General features: G+C 41.6%; 1 protein-coding gene across 2 annotated transcripts in view; it reads left to right on the forward strand.

Annotated features, from left to right (window-relative positions):
• The window catches only part of Ubc4 (ubiquitin conjugating enzyme 4), a 29,679-nt gene extending 12,521 nt beyond the window's left edge, over nucleotides 1-17,158 (forward strand). For both annotated transcript variants that reach the window (XM_065454359.1, XM_065454360.1), the window contains exons 4-6: nucleotides 1,678-1,841; nucleotides 3,698-3,762; nucleotides 16,451-17,158. In XM_065454359.1, the coding sequence (XP_065310431.1) occupies nucleotides 1,678-1,841; nucleotides 3,698-3,762; nucleotides 16,451-16,522 (301 nt within the window). In that variant the 3' untranslated portion in view covers nucleotides 16,523-17,158. The remainder of the gene's footprint in view (nucleotides 1-1,677; nucleotides 1,842-3,697; nucleotides 3,763-16,450) is intronic.
• Nucleotides 17,159-17,480: the final 322 nt, after the last annotated feature.

Consider the following 17,480-nt stretch of genomic DNA (forward strand, 5'->3'; position numbering starts at 1 on the left):
TTATTATTATTATTATTATTATTATTATTATTATTATTACTATTATTATTATTTTGTATCAAAATTTCTTACAGGCCTCATACAAGTATGAGGATTTGGGTACCTGCCGTGGTTGCTCAGTGGCCATGGCAATGGGCTGCTGAGCACGAGGTCGCGGGATCGAATCGCAGTCATGGCGGCCACATTTTGATGGAGGGGAAATGTGAAAACACCCATGTACTTAGATTTAGGTGCACATTAAAGAACTCCAGGTGATCCAAATTATTCCGTAGTCCCCCACTACGGCATGCTTCATAATCAGGTCGTGGTTTTGGCATGTAAACCCCCTTAATTTTTAATAGGATTTGGGTAAGGGGGGTGAGGGGGTCACATTAAAATGTGCATAAACGCAGAGCATTAATTGGGAAAGTTTGCTATAGCATTGGACAATAAATGCTAGTAGACAAAGTAAACAAAAATAAAAAACCTTTGTGAAATCAACGAAAAAGTGAATGAAAGTGGTCACTCCAATGCCAAACAAAAAAACGGGCAAACTCAACTCCAGTTGACATCTACGTTAAAGTGAAGCATCCTTCTTGTGAAGTGTGTGTGTGTATACGAAGTGTGGTTTTTGAGGTATAAATATGAGTATTAAAGAGCAGCGTGTTATGCGAAGAAATGATTTTGTTTGCAGTGACTTACAGATAGGCTGGATATTATATACACATACCTACATGCAATACATCATGTATAGATTATTTACTTAAGTTTTCAGTGGGGTCCATAGTGTTCTGTTGCACTAGTGGTGCTTCTGATGCATCCGTTTCTTCTAGTGCAACTGCGGATTGAAACGTGCCAAGCATCTCAGTGCGCTGGCTTGCCGCGAGAAAGGGTGCCCTATGCCACTTGTCGAAACGTGCATCCGGGGCGCAATGGTTTCAGTGTCAGGCTTGTGTGCTATAGATCCTTGTGTTCGAATGCTGTCATCGGACAATCTTATTAATGTTGATTTAATTATTTCTAACACCATGCTTTGTTGAAAATGATGAATTTGCAAAGTCGCAAAGCTGTTTGAAGCCAGAAAGACGGAGTCTAGGCAAATCCATGTACTAACCATCAATGGTTGAATTGCCCTTGCTTGCAGCTCCCATAGACACTAGCACCACAGTTCTGGTTAGTAATTGTATGAAACTGTGTGCTTGAAACGGTAAACTTGTAAACTAATTCATCGCTGCACTATTCCTAGATGGCGCCATCCCGTTAAGCGCGTTCGGCATGCAGAGGCCAGATATCTATTAAAAAGTGCCTGGAACTCAGCAAATTAATTGATACACAAGCAAGGAAGCAAAAGCAGGAATCATCATGCCACTTGATGTCATTCTGCAGGGAAATACAAGCTTACGTGCTTGTGGAATTTTTTCTAGCTTCGTTTTGGCAACACTAAGGAGGTAATTCCATAGCTGGATGGCATGAGTAAGCGCCGACCAGTTGAATGCATTAGTGTTCCCGTAGATGTGGTCAACTGCCTTGCTCTGCATACCAGCACATCACATGCTTCTGTGTCTTGTTTACCAGTCGGAACTCCATTCATACTGTGTAGAACCGTCGCTGTAGCAATGTGTGCCATTGTGTTTTTAGTATGTTATCGAGTGTAATATTATGGCCATATCGTTGATTGGACTTGTTTTGCTGCTCTAGGGCTGCAGCAATGACCCTGCGGACGGTACTGCTGTCTCTGCAAGCTCTGCTTGCTGCAGCTGAGCCGGACGACCCCCAGGATGCTGTGGTGGCTCGCCAATTCAAAGAGAACCCCGAGATGTTTAAGCTGACAGCCCAGCACTGGGCACAAGTCTATGCTGGAGGTAACTACTACTACTTACTGCTATCAGCTACGTGCCGTTGTCTCTTGTCGGCATGCCCCTTCACTTGTTGTAAAGTCAGTTTTTAAAAAAATTTCCCTAGTAATAAAAAGAAAGGTGCTACTTATCCCTTTCAGGGTTCATTTTTTTCCCCATATGCGACCGCCCAGGGTTGATTTCTTTATTGCAGATTCCAATTCTTCTTAGGGACCTATTTCGAAAAAAATTTACTGTAATTTTTCTAGGGTGACCGTAAAGTGAGAAACAAATATTTTGCATTCGTATATATGTACTGTTCATTCGTGAATAACAACAATAACAAAGGAAATGAACTTATAAGAAATAAAAATTCGATTTGTTGTTATACACACAGTTCGAGGCTTTGAAAATGCACACACAAGAATATTTCGCAAGTCTCAAATGTTCCTGCTCTTACAGCAATATGTACGTCCATAGCATAATCAAACTGCGTAGATGAGCGCACTCAAGAAAACTGTGTGGTTGTTTGCCCGTCAAAAAAGCAAAACGTGTGACAAACTTCCGCTAATCTTCATCTTATCGCCTACCAGAGGCAATTAGTTTTCGTGAGTCTCCAAAAAAAATAAAAATAAACGGAAACGCTTGCACGGCGGCATCCTTCCTATGCGCACCCCTGTGAGTGATCGACAAGCGAGAAACAAGTGGTCGCCCTTTGAGCGATTAGTAACGAGATAGCCATCAGTTTTGCAAGTGCAAGAAGCCGAAACCGCATGCGGAACAAAACCCAAACCGCCGCCTGCCAGCCCGCGCGCCAATGTGCGAGCGATAGTATATAAATGCGCCAGAGCAAACTAGCTCTAAAACAAACCATGTAACAAAAAGAGAGAGAGAGAGAGAGAGGTGCGCGAAAAAAATTCCCTGTACGTGCATTCCCACATAGTGGCAGCACATGACAGAAAAGAAATAGTTAGGAAATTGGCGTGCTTTTTGAACATACAGACGGTGCCGTAAATATATGGCATCGACCATTTTCAGACTTGTTCGCAGCGCCGTATATTTACATCATTGACCGTCAAAGGGTTAAAAATTTTCCCAAACTAAGTCTATTGATTTGAACTAATGTAATCTGAAAAAAATGTGTTCCATCATTTCTTTCGTTTTGGAATTACAAAGCGAGAAATCTGGCCAAATAAACTGTGCCACTTCTGTGACAAATGGCGTCTGTGCATGCTCGTGGTATCAAGTTCCCTTCTTTTATGACACTCCAGCATAGTTCAGAAATTGAGAAAACTGAACATTTAACCAACAAACTACCGTCAGACTGTGGCAGCCACAACACCAGCTGGCTTGATGAGGAGGAGCCTGAGACCACAAGAAATGTGTGAAACAACAGAGAGCTCTATTTCATTCTTTCTTCAGTTTTTTCCCTTCATGTTATGCCTGTTGTACTTGGTGCAAAAAGAAAAATGAGGGCCAATTAGACCTGTTCATTGCCTTGTTTAACTGTCTTTTGTTTAGCTGCCTCTGACTGTTGAAGCTGAAGCAGTTGATTGCTATGGCAAGTCAACTGAAATGTTGATTGGAATTGGCTGCTTCTGAAAAGCATGGAAAAAATGAAAATGTGTTGGGCCGACGTACATTTGGTGCCTTCTTTGAAGCAATGACAATTGGGAATTATCAAGACTTGGAAATAATGGCAAACTGGCAGTACCTTCAAGCCACCAATATGTTTGTCTTTTTATCAGTTGTAAAAACAGCAGCAACAAAAAGCAGAGAAGCATGTCCCATGAAGGTTGCCTAATGTAAAGTGCTCGCAAGAACTCTATTTAGTACCTGGGATTTGTTCTAGCTCTCCTTTCATGCTAACTTGAATTTTGCAGGTCCAAAGCACTTCCCCGATTTTGACACAAAGATCAAGAGGCTTCTGGACATGGGAGTTGAAGAGGTGTGTCATGTCTCTAAAGAAATACTTGGAAAGCCAGTTACACTCATTATTCTACGCAGGTTTTACTCTAGCCTCACTGTGCAGTCCGAACAGCGCAGATGCGTGCCATCTGCTTTAAAGGGCAACTTCAGTGAAATTCTGGGCCACGTAGAAAGCACGATTTCAGATAGTGTAGACATGTAGCAGCCTTCATTAAAAATTTTACGCTTAAAATGAGAGTTGATGTGTCACAAGATGTTAGCGAAAATAGACATTTTTCATACGAAAACTACAAAAAAAAAAGGGCCACCATCACCATTCACCAGATGGGGAGAGCATCACCCAGGACAATAGGGATCAAGCATGGCTCCTCAGCATGACCTCCGGCCCCTTGCATGCCTATGGCATTTTGAAAAATCTCGGCAGTGGTGTACTGGCACATTTACACATATCCGCTAACTGCCGTGCATAGGTGCTGTCTGCTCAAGTGCTATTTAAAGGCTGCTAATAAGAAAATTGGGCAATTATCAGCCCTGTAGCTTTTCCAAGGTTGCTTGAATAGTATACATGTAAACCTTCCTTTCATTGAGTGATTGATTGATTTAAAACAAAATTAGCCAAAGTGAAATTTTGTTGCAGTTAGCCTTTAATGGCAACTAAGTCTAGATTTTTAATCTAGCTTGGTGCAGCAATCCAGGCAATGAGCAAGATATTCTGCAACTAGGGGAAGAGATGTTGCTCTGGCATGACACAATTATTGCAACAAAAATGTGCATTTTAAGAACTGTGTGGCATATTTAACATCCACTAGAGCTGCTTTGTGCCAAGGATGTCTCTATATTACACAGCAAAATGTCTTTGTTTGTTGTTCAAATGGCTGTGTTAAGCAAGTACAAAGTCAAGGGTGTCATGTCTTCTGTTTCTTATTCACCACCACGTAGAGGTCACAGAAAAGGTAAAATTTTGCAGCACAGGAACCATAGTGTTAACAGTGTTGCAACTTGGCAAAGTAATCAACCAAAAGCAGAAACGCAAGCAGAGTACCTAATCATAATGAAACTAAAGGCAGCTGAACAGTGCTCTTTTTTTCCTCATAGACCAGACAGCATGGTAATATGACAGCCTCGATAGTTTTTTGTGGTGTTTTCCTCTTTAGCCACTAATTTAATCCAGTGAAGCATATAATAATTGGGCTAGTTGCTGCATTATTGAAACTTAAAGGAAACCACACAAAATTAAACAATAGACGAAAACAATGCTGACCAACTTGCTATTTTGTTTTGCCTCAACTTCAATTACAGTTTTTTTTCTATGACTGTGCAGAATTTTTAAAAAAATCACCAAAGCTAGATAGCACAATCCAAGTTTTTAGCTGGATTACTTGAATAGACGAGCATTACTTGCATAAGAAATCGAAAGGCATAATCGACTAATCAACAAATATTCACTGAATAATTTTTAAACTAATTACTTTATGGCATGTATTGTAATTTACCAATTGTAGTTGGCAAGTACACAATGTATATATTCACTGAGAATGAGGGTGACACCAGATTTGAGATAATTCCTGAAGTGTGCGATGAAATACATTGGCATCCCAGTTATTTAACAGGGCTTTCAGGGGGCCTAGTTGGTGCATGCATGTGTGTGTGACATGACTGAAGGGAACAATGGGACAAGTGCTTGTGTAGGGTCTGCCCTTTTCTTTCGTGCTGTGTCTGTTCTTTTGCGTTCTTTAATCATGTCCCAGTTATTTTTGTTCTTCAAAACAGAAAACGAGGTCTTGTCAGAAAATTGCGTGGATCAACAGCACATTTTTACTGCACGTTTGACTGCACATATCTCAAGCCTGTTGTCATCCTGAGAATTCTAAATGGACGCACTTTGGAAGCCCACCTGCTACAATTCGTAAACTGCAATATGTGTCATGAAGTAATCAGTAGTTTGGAATTGAATTAGTGAAGTTTTCTTGATTAGTCGATTATGCATTTATCAGGGAAGAAGTTTGGGCGTGTTGGTAGCTCAATCGTACACTGGTATACATAGCGCAAGAACAACACAAGGACGAAGCAGGAACACGCACTGTGTTCCTGCTTCGTCCTTGTGTCATTCATGCGCTATGTATCCCAGTTTATGCATTTATATTTCTCAATCAAGTAATCCCCATCTCTTTCTCTCTGAGTAATCCATCTCAAGAGCTAGAACTGTTTTATATGCCACTGGCAATGTTTGAAAATTCTGTGTAGTAAAAAAACAAGCACTACAAAACAACTCAAAGAAAAAAAAAAGCTAAGAACAAACAGTACTGCCACTACTATGTACATGGTGTTATGTGCTATATTAGTAGCTGACTTTGTGGCAGCACAGCAGTTATAAAACCAACTGGCACAAATGTCGCCACTTTAATGAATTTTTCAGAAACATTATTGTGCTTGTTGCTGTTTGGCACATTGTATAAACAGGTGGTCATGGTAACACTTCTTGTAGGATTCAGCCAAATAGCATCCAATAAAATCCCTTAGCGAGTATTCTTGTCCTGCGAGTCGGTCATAAGAGCAGCACCTTGTTTGGCCCCTGCAACAATGCCCACAAGAAACCGATATCTTGTAAATCATCCTGCCCCAACAATCAACAAATTGTCACACATTCATTTACTTTTTTTGGACTACATCCTTTTGTAGGGACATCTTTGTTAACTTGTGCAGCACAGCCTACTTCTACCCTGGCTCTTTCTGCGACTTTCCTTAGATTGTGCGGGGCCTTGTGAATGCAAGGAATGACTCTGTTGTGCCTGAAAGGAAATGCTTCTTTGCCTTTCTATCATTCTTTAGTTGTTTAATAGTTGTCAGGAAATACTGACAGTGGACAGCAGTTTCTGCAGAAACTCAACTTAATGTAGCCTCCACACTGTATGCTGGTAACACTTGCCGATGATGGCAAGACCGTGAAAGGGCTGTGAAAAAATGAAATGAAATGTTCACATAGCTTAGTAAAGCGTACTGCTGGGGGCTATTCCGTAAGTGTCCGCGTGGTGCACTGTACATTTTGGCCGCTGCTAATAGTGGCTAGAGCTGAAATAGCAAGAAGGAGGCTGGCTGTTGGTGCCTGTTTCCTTCTTGCTGGTATTTCAGCCCAACCAATCAGCACTTCAGCAGCAGCAGCCAAAATGAACGTGCCCATTAGGTGGACATTTGCAGAATACGCTCCCTGGTCTGGTTGGTACATACTCGTAGCTGAAGACCACGCATGAAACAAAATGAGACAACAGAGACGATTGGACAGACCCTCAATGCTCTGAAGCCTTGATGCTTCATTGAGATATGAGCGTTAGAAGAGTATTTTGGGTGAGTTGGTGAAGCATATTTTAGTATGGTGAAGTGCAGTGCATGGGACCAAAGAAAGATGAGAGGTGGGACAAGCATTTCCTGTCTTGTTCAGTCTGTCTCGTCTTTCTTTGGTCCTGTGCGTTGCACTTCACCGTAATCAAGCATGCCTCATAAGTATGCAGCTGAGAAGGCTCAGCTTTAGCTCTGAAGGTTGATTCAATCAGCACACTGGATTACTGCTAAAACCTATCTGCATGTCTAAAAGTTGTGCATCGGTTGCCATTTGGAAGCTGTGACAATGGGATGAGCTGCTTAATTTCGTAGTGAAATGCATCAAAGATCTTGTTTCTTGGTCACCGTTTGTCTGGTGCATAGGTGCATTTAACATCCAAAATATTGCCCACATAAAGGAAAACTTTACAGCGTCCGTGAATAATCTGTTCTATTATGCAAATCAAAGATTGCTGAAGGCTGGCAGTAATATTGGATTTACACTGACAGTGTCAAGATGATCAAAGATAGAATAAAAGTAAGAAATGAAGCACTTATGTAAACTTGTCAGCATCAATTCTGTAAGCACCCTGAAACTTGGTGCTGCCAAATTATTCAGTATACTTGCTGACCTCCTCATAAGCAAGGTTATCCACTAGGGAGTATAGGAGCACTACTTTATCTTATTTTTTTTCTATGTTGCTGAATTGGTTGTTGTTGGTTTCTTCACATTCTAATAATGCTATGAATGCACTTCCTATGGGCATGCATATGTGGTAAATGATTATGCACTGAACACTGTTAGAACTGGCAAGAGATAATAATGTCCTTAATGCCCTAGAAGTTTCATTTGTGTGTCAAATTGATGCTTACTGAATGACACTCTTGTAGGTTTCCGTTTACCTACAACTTGGCGCTTTCCACACCGGGTCTGTCACATGGCTCTTCGACAACTAATATTTCGTTTGGAGTCGGAAACAAATGGCAATAGCAGTGTGCACACTTCTATGACATTTGTTACATTTTCGCTTACATACTTGATCAGGTCAGCTAGCTGTGCAGAACTGTAGCTGAGTGTTTCCTTGAAGAGAATGTGCTATGTATTGAGGAGTACAGCCTGCCATGGCACCTGTTGCTATGCAAGTATGTTGAAGGAGTAATCATACATATTTTTGAAGTTATAGAAACGTAAAAAGATGGCACTCGGCAAGTATGATGTTTGGAAAGTGCAAGATATATTAATTTCTTGCTAAAGTTGTCTCGATATGCTGGGCTTGGCATCACTGGCATGCTTTTGATGCAGAGCAAAACTTCAGAGCTTCATGTAATGGTAGGGCTATGTACGAGGTTATTCATTGAAAGAAATGTCACAGTTTCGGCTGAAAGACAAAGCAATAATTGCAATAGCATATTATTAGACAGCTATACGAAGTTATGATAGTAGTTTTATCAGCCCTATAGACTTCGAAACATTCGTTTACTAACTAAATTAACAAGTCACACACACACAGGCAAACATGAACACATCTCGCACGACACTCGCTGTCAAAAAGCTGACGTGGTGAAGAGCAGCAATGTGCGGATTGTTCTTCGTGCTGTTTCTTGTTTCAGCGCTAACTAAACAGACAGAACACAGTGCACACGAAGTCATCAGCCGTCAGCATGCCTAGAGTCTGTCCCCATCGTAGATCAGATAAAGCCCATGCGCAGCCACTGCAGGATTAGAACAACCCTCTGCTGTGTTGTGCGCAGTGGAAGGTGGTGCGTTTCCTCCCCGCCTTGTGTGCGCGAGATCCATCCCTCTTCGCTCGCCCTTGCGCACTTTCACACAAACCCACAGCGTATGGCACATGGCTACATTGTTATCGCTCTAGACTTTAATGGAACAACACCGCAATGCTGACGGGGGAAATGCGCCTGAAGTGCCATTGCAATAGAAAAGTAAACAACAGTGCTGCACGCATTTCTTTTTGCATGCGGCTGCGGTCACGTGAATGGAGTGAGCCAGTGTATCGTGACGTCATCCACCTCAGTACCAAAACCGAATCGAGTTCAGGCAGACAACTGTAATAGCAGCAAATTATTTATGGCACTCTGGCACTTTCCAATATCTTTTTCAATTATTAAAGGGTTTGGACTTTCATTTAACGCAAGAAAGTTACGAGTAAAGGATGCGTCATCATTCTTTTAAGCCATTAGATCAATTTTCCTCTTGTCTTCTTGACCTCCTGGTCTGGAATGCTTACCCAAAATGGGTGCCTTGGTATACAAGGGTCTCCACAAACTCTAGCTCTGCCTGTTTATATGTTTTCTTTCTTGGGCCTTGGGTAGACTAAATGATTGAAACAACTGAAACACTGATTTTTAGATGCGACTAGCGAGCCCTTGGCATTAATCGAAGATTGTGTTTATTGAAGTGGTTATTTGTATGGAATATTGGCTCACAGTGAAAGTATTTCATTCTGACAGGAGCAGTGTTGCCAACTTAGATGTGTCCCTGCTTGCTAGGTTTTTAGTTTTTCATGTTGTTCACTTGGAAGAAATGCCCTTTTATGAACAGTGGGATTTTTGGTGGTTTTCAGTTTGTGTTAGCTTCATTTTTGCAGTACTAATCAGGCACGTACCCAGGGGGGGGCCCGGGGGGGCCCGGGCCCCCCCCCCGAAATAAAGTGGCATACCCCCCCCCCCCCCTCCCCACCCACGCCACCACTCCTCACACATTCCTAAAGCGCCGCCAGATCAATGTTGAGACTTCGCAGCTGATCATCGGTCAGCATTATGCTGCCTTTCTCATGCCTTTTATATGGCGGTAGTTATCGCCATCTCTTGTAATGTGAAGGACAGTTTTCTCGTAGATTCCGCACCCGCGCGATTAACGTGAGATGCGTTCAATTGTCACCATCTATTCAACCGTCACGCGCATAGCTGTTGCTTTTGTTAGTTCAACCTTCTTTGTTTAGGCTGATCCTGGGACCAGGAGAGGGATGCGGCTGTTACTCAGCTGGCCCGTGCTCTCATGGAACGAGTTGCGGCCGGAGAAAACGCCAATTTCGTTTAACTTATGCCTTTGCTTCATTATTTCCTTGAGTTACGGCTTGCCGCGACGCTGGCAGATGTCCGGAGCCATACAGACGTGATATGGGTTAGATAAAGTGGGAAATAAAATAATGTGAAAGAGCGTCCATCATGGAACCCTGCAATAACCTTAAACCCATAAGCAAGATGACTGTCCCCCGTTAGCTCATCTGTTTTTCCCTAACTGTATAGCACTTTTCCTGCAAAATTGGCAACTGGAAACAAAAATCGCAAGGAGTTGAGAAATTAAGCGTTCTACTAAGGGGGAGAGCCAGGGCAACAACCAAACTGCAAGCAAAAGCGAATAATAAAAAAGTTAACCGATGTTTATGAGAATATTTATGGATCAACATCTTTTTATTTAAAAAGGAAGTAGAGAAAAAATGCCGCCGGAAGTGGAGAACAATTGTTTTGAATGACGCTTCTACAGTTATTGGTCGAACTGCCTCACGTAGCCACTTCTCTGCTGTGCTTATGTGGGTGTTTTTCTAACCTTTCGCGGTGAGCGCAGTACATCTAGAATCGCAGAGTCCTGCGCTCTACGCGGTTGTATAGGACTGGCGGCCGCACAGCGTTGCGCAATTCGCGGAACTGTCAAAACTGATAAACAAGGCGAAAATAACTGATATTCGAAACTATAACATGAGAAAAACTGAAGAAGCCGTAAAAAATGAACGCAGCCTGAAATCAGTAGGACATAGGACAAACCATGATGTATGCGCTAAAAGATAAGAAGGATAATATCATCAGCAATCTCGAAGATGCAGTAAAAGCAGCGGAAAAATTCTAAGCTGACCTGTATACAGTACCCAGAGGAGTCACGATAGTTCACATAGAAACAGTAATGAACAGGGTACAGAAACTCTCCTATAACTAGCGATGAGGTCAGAAGGGCCCTGCAAGAGATGAAACGATGAAGAGCGGGAGGATAAGGTGGGATAACAGTCGATTTAATCAACGATGGAGGAGACATAATGCTTGGAAAACTGGCGGCTCTTTATACGAAGTGTCTATCGACTGCAAGGGTCCCAGAAAACTGGAAGAATGCAGACATTATACTAATTCACAAAAAAAGGAGACGTTAAAGAATTGAACAATTATGGGACCAATAACTTGCTCCCAGTATTATATAAAATATTTACCAAAATATTCTCCAATAGAAGAAGGTTGACACTGGATTTTGTCAACCAAGGGAACAGGCTGGCTTCAGGAAGAGATACTTTACAATGGATCACATCCATGTCATCAATCAGGTTATCGCGAAATCTGCAGAGTACAATAAGCCTCTCTATGTGGCTTATATAGATTACGAAAAGGCATTTGATTCAGCAGAGATACCAGCAATCGTAGAGGCACTACGTAATCAAGGAGTACAGAACGCTTACGTAAAAAGCTTGGAAAATATTGCTACATGCGTGAGGTATTTGTTTGTTTGAACGAGGCGCGTGGGCGCCATCATTCCAGAAAAGAGGAGGAAGAACGAACTGGGCTCGCGCTGTGAATCTAACCGGTCAGCGCATCAACCGTTGTAAATATAATCTGTAAATTGTTTCTCGTCTTACTGAGTCGTCTTTCGCGTTAGAATATCGATCTACAGCTACCTTAATTCTACACAAGAAAAGCAGGGAGATACCTATAGAGAAAAGGGTCAGACAGGGAGACACAATTTCTCCAAAGCTATTTTCTACGTGCTTAGAAGAATTCAAGCTATTAAACTGGGAAGGCTTAGGAGTAAAGATTGACGGCAAATATCTCAGCAACCTTTGGTTTGCCGATGACATTGTTCTATTCAACAACAATGCAGACGAGTTACAACAAGTGATTGGAGACCTTAACAGAGAGAGTGTAAGAGTGGGGTTGAATATTATTATGCAGAAGATGAAGATAATGATAATTAGCCGGGCAAAGGAACAAGAGATCAGGATGGCCAGTCGGCCACTAGAGACTGTGAAGGAGTACGTTTACCTAGGTCAATTAATCAGAGGGAACCCTGATCATGAGAAGGAAATTCACAGAAGAATAAAAATAGGTTGAATCGCATACGGCAGACGTTGCCAGCTCCTGACTGGAAGCTTACCATTATTATTGAAAAGTAAAGTGTGCAATCAGTGCATTTTGCCAGTGCAATATGTCCAGTGCCAATACATTTGCCAGTGCATTTCCCAGTGCATTTTGCCAGTGCATATTGGGCAGAGACTTGAGAACAAGTTAAGGACCACGCAAAGAGCGATCGAACGAAGATTGCTAGGCATAACGTTAAGAGAGAAAAAGAGTGGTTTGGATCACAGAGCGAACGGGTATAGACGATATTCTAATTGACATCAAGAGGAAAAAATGTAGCTGGGCAGGTCATTTATAGCACCCGTTAGATGATCGTTGGGCCATAAGGGTTACAGAATGGGTACCAAGAGAAGGGAAACGCAATCGAGGACGACAAAACACTAGGTGGAGCGATTAAATTCGCGGGCGCTAGATGGAATCGGTTGGCGCAGGACAGGGGTAATTGGAGATCGCAGGGAGAGGCGATCGCAGGGAGAGGCCTTCGTCCTGCAGTGGACATAAAACAGGCTGGTGGTGATGATGATGATGATGATGATGATGGAGGTGGCGGGCCCCCCCCGAAAAAAAATCCTGGGTACGTGCCTGGTACTAATACAGTACTTTACTAATTTGTAAACTTCTTTTTTAATACTTACTGGTGTTCCAGATGTTGCAAACTCTTTTTACCTGTACTCTCTTTAAAGGGACTGACAATTGGCCAGAATGTTTTGTGAGACGTTGATGGAAATGAAATTACCATAATTTGTAGTGATAGAATGTGGCACGCTGTTCGGGATTTAAGTAGGAAATGTAATTTTAAATTGGCAAGGAAAGTCAGAAAAACTAGTAAGTGGTGAGGCCTGGCGGTGAAATCTTGATACTTCGAAATGTAGTCAAGAGGTTCTTCTACGTAAGTCGACTGCCATTAGGTACAGTACAATCATTGCTTAATATTGCAGACAGTAGATTATCAGACACTTGTGCTTTATCCTAAGGGTATTACAAAGTAAAGAAAGTCCACGCTAACGAGCGGCGCTCACAGTCCATGCAGCGGCGCCTGCAGTCCCACATGCATGGCGGCGGACTTGTTGTTGTATGCATGTGAGTATAGCACAAGTTTGCAGGTACTCGGAGTTTTATGATCTCCGTGTGATACAAGATGCTATCAACGAGTTCTGCCATAGATGGGTACATTTTTTACCTTCGTGTCGCCACCTGTGTCACACTCTACCGATGCCGAGCACTCCACGAACTGTCAGCAAATTGTCGGCGTCAGTACAGTGTGACAGAGGCGCGCCAACACAAAGGTAAAAATGTTGTCGCCGACAGTCGGCAGAGTGAAATCGGTGTCGGGTTGGCCTAGAGTGAGTGAGCCTTTACCAATCAGCATTCTCCAGGCGCGCTGCTTGTGGCGGGGATGGTGGCTTGTAGTGCAAGTCGGATGCGTCGCTTCCGCTGCCGCTTTCGTCCATTGACGTTCAGGTGCTACTTCATAAGGACACGAATTCGGAGCATGCATGTAAGCTAAAATCCTATGGTCCATCTTGCTCAGGTCTTCGAGAGATATCGGATATCAGAAGCGCATGCTTGGCTACAGCAACATGAACTGTGTATCACATGTAGAAGCGTCGTTTTGTTTTTGGTGCACTTGGTTTTGTTTTGACCAGTCAAATACCAAAGCAGTTGGACAGGAAACCACAAGAACATGTAGCTATTATCGTAGAAATACTTTGGAAAACATGAATTGCAGGAACATCGACTCGATAAAGAAAATACTTTCTCACACCTACGGCCGCATTTGTCGTCTACCTCCCGCTAGTGCAGGCCTATAATCCCTATCGTGCTTACCTATCGCAGTTTTCAGCATGCTTCCAGTGAACGACTTCATCCTCACTGCAGATAGAAAAATTCTGATAAAAGATGTTCCATGGTGTTTTCTGCGTTACTGCTTCATGATTAGACACTCTGGCCCGTAAGCTTTCCATTGCACTAAAAAAAGTGGGCACGTATCATGAAAATTGGTTGTCAGTCCCTTTAAAGCGAGGGGGGGAATTATCTTAATTGAAGGACACCTTGCCTCAAATTACTTAAATTTTATCTCTTGTGTATTTTTTAAAAATGGATGAGAATCGTTAAAAATCACCTGTGACAGAAAGCATAATTCTACTTTTGGAGCTGGAATACTTGAAGACTAGGACATCACTTATGTGAAAAATCAAAATACATGTTTGACTAATTCAAGTCTTTAGCTTATTACTTTATGAATTGTAGCCAAGGCATGTCTACTTGAAATGAATTCTGAGAATGACACAATTTTTGAGGTACTCATTCCCAAAGTGTGCAGTTAAATACATTGGCATTCCAGTTATTTCGTTGGTTCAATCCACAAAAGGCATTTTGTTGAAGAAGTAAGTGGAACGGCAGTCTGACGGTGCATACTTTTAAACTGATGTCGTCCCGATAATTTGTTACAAGTGCCTTGTGAATTCACTGGATGCTATTTGTAAGTTGCAATGTGTGTCATTAAGTAATTAGTTTAACTCTTAGTTAGTGAATTTCAAGTTAGTTGATTATGCATTTTGATTTATTGGCCAAGTACCTTCTGCTTCTTTGAGCAGTATAGCTCGATGTTTTTCGTAGGCTTCTGTAAACAGTACATGCACACTTTGGACACCTTTAAGAACCCTTCAAAATTGTTAGCAGATCTAACAACATATAAAAAATTTCATTCGAAAGTATGTGAAACAAAGATATTATTTAACAATTCATGAAAATAAGTCTATGGGCATGCATGAATGTTTATTTAGTACAGCAAGACATCAGATATTAAACAGTAACTAACAATGTGATTTCTGGGTTATACATCGTTTTAAGAAAAAAAAAGCTTACTATTTTATGGATTGAATTCATTATATATTTCACAAATGATTGAAGTTCGAGCGAAATTGCAGCATCCTTGAATTCTCAAGTTTGGAAACGGTAATCAGTTTTCATTTTAGGTAGCAAATTGCGATGATGGTAAGTGTACTTATTAGTGTGAGGTGACTGATTAAAGGGATGTCATTAAGTTCAATTACCAATAATTATTTTGTATGTTATGAAAGCAGTAGTATGAGTTGCTAGATTGCGTACATTTAGTACACTGAAGTATTTTGACAAATCCTTACCTCTCGTATACTTTTTATTAGATACTATTATGTGAAGAGTTCTTTCCTGGAAAGTTAGCACAGAAGGGAGATGGTTTTTGTTTGTGCAAACCCATATAACAATAAAGTAGTTTGTGTGAATGAAAAAATGCATAATAAAAATAATCGTGTAATTTTGTTTTAAAGCAAGTGTCATTGCTTTGAAGACAACACTTCATTCATTTCACTCTGACTGTCCTGTCCCTTCCACTGTTACTTAATTTAATTAGAAAGAACATGTAATTTGTGAGAGGCTTCTTGAACAACATAATGTGCATGCAAAATAGACTTTAGGCGACACCTAGAAACTCTATTATCGGTGTGCTTTCATGAACAAGTGTCACACATTACATCATTATGCTCTGAGGCTTGCCGTCTTTCAGAGTATGTAAACGATTATAATGGTGCTATCTTCCACAAGCAATTTATAAAAATTCTGTTCAGCTATAGAAAGAAGAAAAAAAAAAGAAACTTTGGATTGGTCAAACCACCATTCTCAAGTTCTTGAAAGCTCTTGAAGGGCCCCTCACCAGGATTGGCCATTTTAAGTGGATAAGTGCACCGTTTATATCACGCACTGATGATCGTGTCTGCACAGTACTGCAGCCCAGCCAATCAGAACTTCAGAAGCAGATGGAAGGGACGTGTCCACTAAGTGGACACTTACAGAACATCCTCCCCCCCCTGCTTGCTTGCTTTAGGGCTTGGCTTCAAAAAAGTACTGTCTTTGCGGACTCTAAAAAAGGTCTCCAAGAGCGCTAAAGCATCTACAGATAGCTGCACTTGAATCACTGACCTACACATACAAATTCGTAATTAAAGCTTTGTATGTACAGGTCACTTTCCATTAAAAAAATAAAAAATAAAGAGCACCTCCTCTCTGGGCTGTTGTTACAGAAATGTTGCAACGCTTTTGAGGGGGTGGGAGGTGTGCTTACAACAGTCCAAAGGGTGTTATGATGACACCCAGGGAGCTCTCGTTGCGAGATCTAGAACTACCTTCGCTTGTCAGGCCTTTGTGGTGCATGTTTTTTATTTTTCAAAGATCATGTTTGTTGATGCAATGAAATGTTGCTTCTCTTTTCCATGCAGCATCGTGCACGCGTCGCACTGTCATCGTACTCGTGGGACCTTGAGAAAGCCACGGAAGCCATCTTCAGCTAAAGCTGGTTGAAAGAAAATCTAACCCGGACTGTTTCTTTGTTGCTCGTTCCGATGTTTTCTCTTCCTCAGGTGCTTTCAATTAAGCCAACAGTGCTTGTGAAAGTACACTTCATTCAACTTCATGTCTTTTGGAGATACACAGTGTGAGAGGTGTGCCTTTGGCAAATTTCGCGGTACAACCGTAGATGCCAGTAGCATTTGCACTATGTCTACTGAGGAGCACTGTAAAAATTTGCTTGTACTGAATAGGCTGTAATGAGAAATTTGTCCCTCAAGACTTTGCCTGCTTAATCTGATCTTCGTTTTTACAGCTTGGATGCAAATGTGGCTCTTAGTGCCAATTTGGTTTGTGAACAGCGAGCGAACTTTTGTGATCCACTATGATGGTAAATACCATTGTGAAAGATTATGTTCTTGTAAAAATTGCATGCGATTGAAAGTAGTGACCATTTGTTCTCAGGCTCTCTTATATGGACTTGATATGCATTTTCATTCCCTTTTCTGAAACTGCGTGTTTACCTAAGAGTCTGCACCAGAAATTCTATTTTTCTATTGAGCAACTTTGAAAATGCCCCTTTTTTGCCCTGTTTCTTTTGTCGTTGTGATGAGCATTAAAGGTGTGCTTTTAAACCATTACATGCGCTGTTTTCTTTCTTGATGTGTCCATAAAGCATACATGTTTTCTCCTCTGTGTTTAGACAGTGGGTAACCAGTAAACCATTGTTGACTGTGTGGGCCTGCTAATGCAACTGAAATCAATTTACAGTGGAGAGGGATGCTTGTCATGAGCTTGACAGAGCTGTCTATCTAGAGAGGCACTTCTCGTTTCCAAAATGTGGCGCTTAGCTGCTGCAAGGGGCTTCTCAGTTTTTTTTTTGTGTGTGAACATTATAACCAAATTAAAGCTTTGATTATGAAAGCATGTGTGAGAGCTGACCGTGCAGAAAAAAGTTAAAAT

The sequence above is a fragment of the Dermacentor albipictus genome, chromosome 3 (genome assembly GCF_038994185.2).
Source record: "Dermacentor albipictus isolate Rhodes 1998 colony chromosome 3, USDA_Dalb.pri_finalv2, whole genome shotgun sequence".
Taxonomy (NCBI): Eukaryota; Metazoa; Arthropoda; class Arachnida; order Ixodida; family Ixodidae; genus Dermacentor; species Dermacentor albipictus.